Below are 9,833 nucleotides of genomic sequence, written 5' to 3'. Positions count from 1 at the left end.
TTTTTGAGGAGGAGTACATCTTATAAAATCATATTGACATTCCTTAGAAAATCTCAACCAAAGTGAGATACGGATGAAAGCTATGTGTCCATTCAACTTTCATCTCAATTTACTTTTGAAAATATATATCAAGGTGGCAAAAGAAGCAAACAAATTTAATTAAAATTAATTTAAAATATTCTCTTGTGAAAAAGAGAAAACCTTCTGAAACGCCAAATTCCAATCACTTAGATACACTCCATCCTGACCTTGCAGTCATCTTTGAACACACAAAGCTGGAGAACAATTTAAATATATTTGTTACATATAAGTAACTGTGGCCAGTCCATCAAATTTAATTTTATGGTAGTTTACCCTTTAAATCAACAAATCTATTCTTACTTGAAGTTTCTCAATTGTTACTTTATCACTTAGATTAGGCTGGTTTTACAAAATTCAGTAAGTGCAACGCAATCTCTGATTATTGTGTACAAAAGGAATTAGTTTACTATGTTTCCTGACATGAACAAATGCATCTTTCATAAAAGTGATGCCTGCTTACTTGTGATTTCATCAAGACAAAGTTATATCCATCTCTAGTTTCTTCAGAGATTTCACTAAACTAATATAATTAAGCATAGTCTGTGTGGACCCATGGTACAGTATATACCCATAAAGAATTACAGCTCTATTTGGACAGGACTCAATATATCATTTGAAATTGTTTAAAACTCTCCCCCTTTTCCCCCTACATTCTTTAGCAAAGAGCTACTTAAGTGAAGGTGGGTAGGGTAAAAGGAAAAATTTATTCCTATATATGCTAACGTTTGACTGAAACAGGTGTTTGGGAAAGAGAGAAGGAGTACTGACAATATAATGCAAGTATGTTCCTTATGGATGTCACTAATCCAGGCTACTCCAATACATTATTGCTGTTGACAATCTGAAGTAGGCTGTATTTTGTTTAAATGCTGTGTTCCTTGAATAATCATGTCATTATTTCATGATTTATAAAGTGTAATAATACAAAGAACTTGGTTATTTCACCAAGGAGCTCAGTTTTGTTCAGGTTCTAATAAACGGTTTAATTGGTATTACAGCACAAATATCACTCTTTACCAAGTTTGGTACATAGCATGTACATAGGATATTTTATATTTCTTAATAAGGCCAATTGAATAGCACTTTAGATTGGCTCCTCAAGATCAATTCAATGTAACTGAATACAAGATGAAATTACCAAATGAATAAACAACAATCAACAAATAAAACTGGTCAAGTCTTGCCATAGAGAAAATTCTAAAAGGACAAAAAATATAGATGTATTTGACATCATTCCATTGCTGCTTTAGTATCAAAATTTTTAGAGCTGGGCCACAGAGGAAATGGTTACAAAGGATTAACACTTAGGAATAATGCTTGGTGCTATATGCTGGATTTAACAATATTAACAGAAGTCTGCACAGTTAAATCCTTCTACATCCTGCTGCAAATGTGCCCTTTGGTGTCAACTTTGCTTGACAAGATATTTTCTGGGACTCAGAAAGGTGAAATTTCTTACAGGGGTGCAAGATTAATGGCTAGAAGAACTGCATTGTCACAGATATCACAAAATGTTTTTAAAACGCCAAAGGGGATTTAGTCTTATAGACACTTCCTGTTACTGAATAGAGAGATTTAGCAGCTTTTGGACACAGGAGAGGAAAAAAGACACAAGCTTGTGTTAGATTTTGTTTTCCTACTTCCCTATTTCTCCTATTTCTAATACACCCTGGAATGCTTGTTCCTGAATGTTGTTAAAATTAAAACACTATTAACAATGCAAGCTGAATGGTAATACACACATGTGCAAGCCACACACACACAAAGCTCCAACTTAAATTGGTTCCTGGGTATACAGCAAATTATACAGTTTATACACATTTATTACCTAGTAATATCTAGAAAAGCAACTAAAAGTAAACTTTATAAAACAGAAAAATAAATATACACCCTGTATTGTACTTGTCCTTGATCAAGCAACATGTTTATACACTAGTGTCTATAACTTAAGGCTGTGTAACAGCATTTAAAATTACAAAAGAAGATATCTATTTAGAAATTATCTAACCATATTGCTCAATACACTTATGTAGACAAATAAGACTTGAAGTAAACGTCAGTAAATTGCAGCTTTTGTTAGCCTACAGATGGCTATCAAACTTTCCTTTCAAGTAGATTCTTGGAAGTTTTGAAAGGGGCTGCCTTCATTCAGTCTAAAAAGGTGCGATATATAGTTATATATTTCATGTATAAAATTTTGTAGAAGCAGTGAGAAGGATTTTGTTGTAATACAAGATAGTGTTTAAATTTCATGTTCTTATTCCATGCAGGTTATATTTGCTTCATGAAAAATGAAGACACCAAGAGGAAGATAAAGAGATTTTAGTAAAACACTGATTACAAATTCTGTGGCTGAAACAAATGCTCTCTTAATGTTTAGAAATCACTGAGTTTTCCCTTTTTCCCCTTTGTTTTTTGTTAAAATAAATCTCAGAGCTTGTTTACAAAGTGCAGAGTCATTCACTTGATGAAGCGACAATAAACTGAAGTTACAATGGCACCATCCCGTTGACCAGTTGCACCTTTATTTCTTGAAGGCTATTCATAATCTTCTTCTGGTGACCAACAAGAGTCACTCCAAGCCGTCTCAAATCCCTGCATGAAGAAAGCACACATTGGATGTATGTATTGACTCAGTTTGTAGCACAGCACAATACCTCACGTTGGCAAAGAGGCAAACCTTTTGCAGAAGCTAATTTGATTACGGTCCCAATTTAGATATATGGGGTCCAATTTTCAAACGCAGGCTCTAAAGCTGTACCTTAAAATCTGTTTGCAGTCAAAAAATATTTACAACAAGAAGTGATATATATATTTGCCCTCCCCTTTTGGATGATTTTTTGGATAGCACAGAGCAGTGAAAAAACAAATTCGCACATGCTTCCAATAAATATTTAAATTAAAGGGTACAATTTCATTGCATGGTTTTGAAAATGTGAACCTACAATATGAACAAGCACTCTTTATTTTACTAAAAGAAGTAAGCATAAAATATACTTTAAAAAATTTCATAGCTAAGCAGTCGAAGACCAAACTTTTCAAATGACTCAAATCAGCACAATCATTTTATATATCGGGTATCTTCAGGCGATAATCATCACTACATTTCTCTGATAATGCTTAAAATATTTTATGTTTTACTTGGAATCCAAAGTAGCACAGCTTTCTTCCTTTATCAAATATATCTTGATTCTATTGGCATTTAGAGCATTCTGAAGATTACACGCTATCAAGAGATCTTTTCAAAAAACCTTTTTATATTATTTCTTTTTAACAAGCTTATTATTCAAAATAAACTTACAAATGTTAGATTCCCAAACTAATAGCATATTATGGTATTCAAGGCCAGAGCTCATGGTTTTTAAACATTATTTCACAGGATATCCAGGAATTCTGTTGTCCCAAAATATGCATTTGACAAATATAATAATTCAGATATGTTTGACAAATAATAATGTTAATTATTAAAAAACTGAGCATTAGCGATTAAAGATTTTTCAATGACAAGATTTTAAAATGTTTGCCATGTTAGATTTCTTTAGATAATTACTCTGCTTAACACATTATGCTAAAAGGAGAATATTTTTGCATTCGGTAAATGTGCTAATTTAAGACTGTCTTAGCATTCTTTAGAATTGGATACAATTGCACTAGAATTATAGGTAAAACTGAATAGTTTTGGACACTCAAAAAATCTCTTAATAGAGGCTAGAAATTGAATAAATGGGTACTTAAGCTCTACGTTTATTAGTATTGGAAATATTTTTTATCTAAGAGAAGTGGATTTGATTCCTGGGTCAGGAAGATACCCTGGAAGAGGGAACGGAAGCCCACTCCAGTAGTCTTGTCTGGAGAATCCCATGGACAGAGGAGCCTGGTGGGCTACAGCCGGTCCATGGGGTCACAGAGACTTGGACACAACTGAGCAGCAGAGTTGACGTGACTTGGCAGCAGCAGCAAGTAATACATAAGGTGTCTTTTTCCTTTTATGTTTTGTTGATTTATTATGAGAGTTTTAGCAAATGGAAATTAGCTAAAGAAAAAGCAATGAACACTTACGGTGGAAACATTTCTTTCTTTGAATGTAGATGTGAAACATTTAATTTAGAAATTATTATAGCTACAAGACACCAGAGTATAATAAAATTAAGAATAATAAGGCAAGGAAGACAATCATCAACAAAACTTAAAACCAGTAAAATTTCAGTTTAAACAAAATCACTACTGTTAGTTATGAATGGGCTTCCTTGGTGGCTCAGCTGGTAAAGAATCCACCTGCAATGAAGCAGACCTGGGTTTGATCCCTGGGCTGGGAAGATCCCCTGGAGAAGGGAACAGCTACCCACTCCAGTATTCTGGCCTGGAGAATCCCATGGACTGTATAGTCCTTGGGTCGAAAAGAGTTGGACATGACTGAGTGACTTTGACTAGTCATGAATAGATTGTAAAACAGCTAATGGCAGACTAACATAGGAACAAGAAATTTGAGTTTAATCTTGTCTTTTTTTCAATTAAATCAGGGTTTCTGAGCCTTGCCCCTGTTAACATTACAGGCTGGATAATTCTTTGCTTGTAGGGGCTACCCTGTGAATTGAAGGACATCTACCAGCATGTCTTACCTGTTCCCACTAAATACCAGAAATGCTGGATGGCCACTGGCCCTTTGTCGTAACAAGACAAAATGTCTCCAGACATTGCAAAGTGTCCCTTGAATGGAAAAATCTCCTCTGGTTAAGAAGCATTGCAATAAATATAATAAAATAGGTAACAATTAAGATGTCCTCTTCAGATATGCTAGGAAAATATATAAGCAACATGATATAGATTTTTGTTAATTTCCTTTTATGGATGAGAAAACAATTTCTCATTTCTCTGAGATATAATATTGAGCAAAGAGCTTTAAATTACATGCAAACATTTATTAATCTGTGAAATGAGAAATCTGTATATATAACATCAAATATCCAGAATTTCAAAAGAAAGAAGATATCTAACGAAGGAAAAAAAACACATGATTATTTGACTGAATCTATAGTTCCAAAGAATAGCAAGGAGAGATAAGAAAGCTTTCCTCAGCAATCAATGCAAAGAAATAGAGGAAAAGAATAGAATGGGAAAGACTATAGATCTTTTCAAGAATATTAGAGATACCAAGGGAACATTTCATGCAAAGATGGGCTCAATAAAAGACAGAAATGGTAGGGACCTAATAGAAGCAGACGATATTAAGAAGAGGTGGCAAGAATACACAGAAGAACTGTACAAAAAAGTTCTTCACGACTCAGACAATCATGATGGTGTGATGACTCACCTAGAGCCAGACATCCTGGAATGGAAAGTCAAGTGGGCATTAGGAAGCATCACTACGAACAAAGCTAGTGGAGGTGATGGAGTTCCAGTTGAGCTATTTGAAATCCTAAAAGAAGACGCTGTGAAATTGCTGCACTCAATATGCCAGCAAATATGGAAAACTCAGCAGTGGCCACAGGACTGGAAAAGGTCAGTTTTCATTCCAATCCCAAAGAAAGGTAATGCCAAAGAATGCTCAAACTACCACACAATTGCACTCATCTCACACGCTAGTAAAGTAGTGCCTAAAATTCTCCAAGTCAGGCTTCAGCAATACATGAACCGTAAACTTCCAGACATTCAAGCTGGTTTTAGAAAAGGCAGAGGAACCAGAGATCAAATTGCCAACATCTGATGGATCATCGAAAAAGCACGAGAGTTCCAGAAAAACATCTATTTCTACTTCATTGACTATGCCAATGCCTTTGACTGTGTGGATCACAATAAACTGTGGAAAATTCTTCAAGAGATGGGAATACCAGACCACCTGACCTGCCTCTTGAGGAACCTGTATGCAGGTCAGGAAGCAACAGTTAGAACTGGACATGGAACAATAGACTAGTTCCAAATAGGAAAAGGAGTACGTCAAGGCTGTATATTGTCACCCTGCTTATTTAACTTATGTGCAGAGTACATCATGAGAAACGCTGGGCTGGAAGAAGCACAAGCTGTAATCAAGATTGCCGGGAGAAATATCAATAACCTCAGATATGAAAATGACACCACCCTATGGCAGAAAGTGAAGAGGAACTAAAGAGCCTCTTGATGAAAGTGAAAGTGGAGAGTGAAAAAGTTGTCTTAAAGCTCAACATTCAGAAAACTAAGATCATGGCATCCGGTCCCATCACTTCATGGCAAATAGTTGGGGAAACAGTGACAGAATATTTTTTGGGGCTCCAAAATCACTGCAGATGGTGACTGCAGCCATGAAATTAAAAGATGCTTACTCCTTGGAAGGAAAGTTATGACCAACCTAGACAACATATTAAAAAGCAGAGACATTACTTTGCCAACAAAGGTCCATCTAGTCAAGGCTATGGTTTTTCCAGTGGTCATGTATGGATGTGAGAGTTGGACTATAAAGAAAGCTGAGCACCAAAGAATTGATGCTTTTGAACTGTGGTGTTGGAGAAGACTCTTGAGAGTCCCTTGGACTGCAAGGAGATACAACCAGCCCATCCTAATGGTGATCAGTCCTGGGTGTTCATTGGAAGGACTGATGTTGAAGCTGAAACTCCAGTACTTTGGCCACCTGATGCAAAGAGCTGACTCATTGGAAAAGACCTTGATGCTGGGAAAGATTGAGGGCAGGAGGAGAAGGGGACGACAGAGGATGAGATGGCTGGATGGCATCACCAACTCGATGGACATGTATTTGGGTGGACTCAGGGAGTTAGTGATGGACAGAGAGGCTTGGCGTGCTGCGGTTCGTTGGATTGCAAACAGTTGGACACGACTGAGTGACTGAACTGAACTGATGGTAATCCAGTCTATACTTCATGGCAACTACAGTTATGGGCTAGTTAACACTGTCATATTTCCACATGTAACATGTATTATGAATTATGAAGACACTTTATGGGTGCTCACTACCAACTTTTGGACTTAAGTCAGGAGAAAAGGGGATAAAATTTCTTAACCTGAAAGTAGTTAATCTCTATTAGGGAATGTAAATAATTAGAACTTGACATAAAGTTTAAAACATATGTTTTATCATATGTTTTATAAACCTACATGTGATTCTGACAAAGGTTTGAAAGTACTGATTTAATACATACATACTTAAACTGCAGAATCCATATGGCTAAACCAATTATTAAGAATGAGTTTTTGAAAATAGCTATTATAGTTATTCTGAAAGACCTGAAAAAATATTACAGACTTTCCTCTCAAACAGGGTGAACTTTGCGTGTATAATGCCGAAACCTTAATTCAAAGTGTGTGTGTTTCTGGAGTGTGGTGCATAGGCGTATGCGTGTATGTATTCCACATTCCAACTCTTGGATGCTTGGCCTCTTATTAAATCACTAGTTTGACTTATTTTTGTTTCCATTGTCTTAATCTGTTAATATACGTAAATATAACTTCATTCTCTGCTAATAACCACAGGAAAGAATCTGGTTCAGTGCTCTGGGAATTTACATTTTTCATGACATCTATATCATGCCAAAGAATGAATATTTTGAGGAATTATATTTGATTAATACAGTTAGAGAGTTTGAGTTTGTGTTTATAGGAAAATAAAACCTGACCTTTTTCAGAATATTTCATATATCTAGATGTTAAGTTAAATTTGTTTAAATATTCCCAAACATAAAATTTTATTTAGGGTCATCTTATGACCGGATAATCCTCTAACATTCATACAGAATTTCAGACCAATGAGATTATCCTTCTCCTCTCTCTTCTTACATTTCACCTCACACCTCTATCTACCCCTCTTTCCATGGGATAAATGGAATTATGAAAATACAGCACTCAGTTTTACACACTGCCATAAATTATGTGTCTTTAATGGACTGTTGTTTTTGAGGTCTGACCTGTCATTTCAAAAGCTGTCAAATTAATGTGCAGAGATTTACAAAGTAGCATGATTATAATGCATGCAGTGTACATTTACCTTTATACAATGTGGTTTTGAAAATGTGGGGAAAAACAAGATTATTCATGCAGTTAAATCTGTTCTCAAGAGCAAAGTTGTTTCTTTAAAAATTCCATTTAATATTTTCATACTAAAATTACAAATGAGAATTAAAAAGGTATTAGAAAAATGTTTCCTGTAAAGGTTAAGTAACTCTATTCCAATATTGATAAATACATTATGGTATTTTCCTTCATGTAGCTTTGTCTCACATTTTTGTGATTTCCAATAATTTCCATTTTACTTCTTAAAGCACCTATTAAATGGTCTATTTAATAGTAATAATGTGAGAAGTTTGATCAAAATAAAAGTATTTTCCATTACATGATAAAGGTGCTACTCTATAATTATTTTTGAAAAAAAATACTTGAAAATGTGTTATTTTTCTCATTTCATTTATCTATATAGGAGTTTTTTGTAGCAAGGGAAAGTTTTAGGTGTGTCCTCTTTACATATATGATACGAATTTTATCATGACCACGTGTAATCTTAAGTAATACTCAAAGCCAATTTAATGATGATAAACTAAATTTCAGCATAGGCTTATGAATCTAAACATGATCAACTAATACTGTTACATAAAAAACAGTTTTAATTTTGTCAACAAAACATGATTAGTTTTAGAAAAGCTGCAAATATGATGAATTGCCCTTGTTGTGACAACATTCCAATCTTTTTTTCAAATGTTATTTCCTAATATAAAATAATGGAAAACACTGGTATTATGGTGTTAAATGGCAGAATGAAAAGTAGAAACTAAACAAGAGGTTTAGTTGATGTTGGAGCCAACTCTTGATAATTCAGGATGTAATTTATCCACTGGTAGAGGAAACATTCCCTTACATTCTTTCTCCCTTCTGCTTTACACATCTTTTAGCCATATCACTGGTACTTAGCCCCACCAACACAGGCTGGATAGGAGAAGGGAGAAGAGAGGTTAATGAACATTCACTAAATTTCAGTGTTTATTCTTATTGTCATAGTTTTATGATGCAATTGTATATTTGGGATTTTTTTTGTTGTTGTTCACTTTGAAGAATCCTGATAATCGTTATGTATGTACTGTACAAGGTATACATATATCTTGGCAAGAGAGGACTTAACCATGACCTGGCTATAACTTTCAATGGATAAGACCTTGTGAGGGTTACACTGGATATTTTAGCTTACTTACGCAGAACACAGAGGATAGTAAGTACTCTTGTGTGTTCTTTAGGCATATAATAAATTATGCATAATGACTTTATTGATAAGTTAAATTTGAGTTGAAAGTGAAAGTCGCTAAGTCGTGTCCGACTCTTTGCGACCCCATGGACTATACAGTCCATGGAATTCTCCATTTGAGTTAGTGTGCACAAATTTTGGCTCTAGATTTGTTACACTTAATTTTAATATTTTAAGACCCCAATTTAATAAATAAGTAAATAGGAATTGCTTCAGCTTACACATGAGTGGTATAATAAAGTTTATTGGATTTTATTCATTTTCTGAATAATTAAAAGTTGACAGTAATGATCTGACAAGAAGTTTAAAAAACAGCTGTGATACTGTCCTTAATTCCAGTATTTGGATTCAATGTGCAACTCACCTCAAGCTCACAGATCCCCCTGTAGACCATAACTCCCTGCACTTAAACACCATAGTACAGATTGCATCATTACTGCTACAACAATTGCTCTCATACGAGTACCATACACAGAACAGCCAAGTTTAGGCACAGAGAACAGCAGACAGAAACATCTGAAGTTGAAAGCCACTTTTG

General features: G+C 34.8%; 1 protein-coding gene across 11 annotated transcripts in view; it reads right to left on the bottom strand.

Annotated features, from left to right (window-relative positions):
- Positions 1 to 1,038: 1,038 nt before the first annotated feature.
- The window catches only part of EPHA5 (EPH receptor A5), a 394,095-nt gene continuing 385,300 nt past the window's right edge, over positions 1,039 to 9,833 (bottom strand). For all 11 annotated transcript variants that reach the window (XM_081504964.1, XM_081504794.1, XM_081505053.1 and 8 more), the window contains one exon: positions 1,039 to 2,676. In XM_081504964.1, coding sequence (XP_081361090.1) covers positions 2,571 to 2,676 — 106 coding nt within the window. In that variant the 3' untranslated portion in view covers positions 1,039 to 2,570. The remainder of the gene's footprint in view (positions 2,677 to 9,833) is intronic.

The sequence above is a fragment of the Giraffa tippelskirchi genome, chromosome 1, assembly GCF_054371585.1.
Source record: "Giraffa tippelskirchi isolate mGirTip1 chromosome 1, T2T-mGirTip1v1.2.pri, whole genome shotgun sequence".
NCBI lineage: Eukaryota > Metazoa > Chordata > Mammalia > Artiodactyla > Giraffidae > Giraffa > Giraffa tippelskirchi.
The sequence above is the reverse complement of the archived record's forward strand: the minus strand, read 5'-3'. Positions and strand labels throughout refer to the sequence as shown.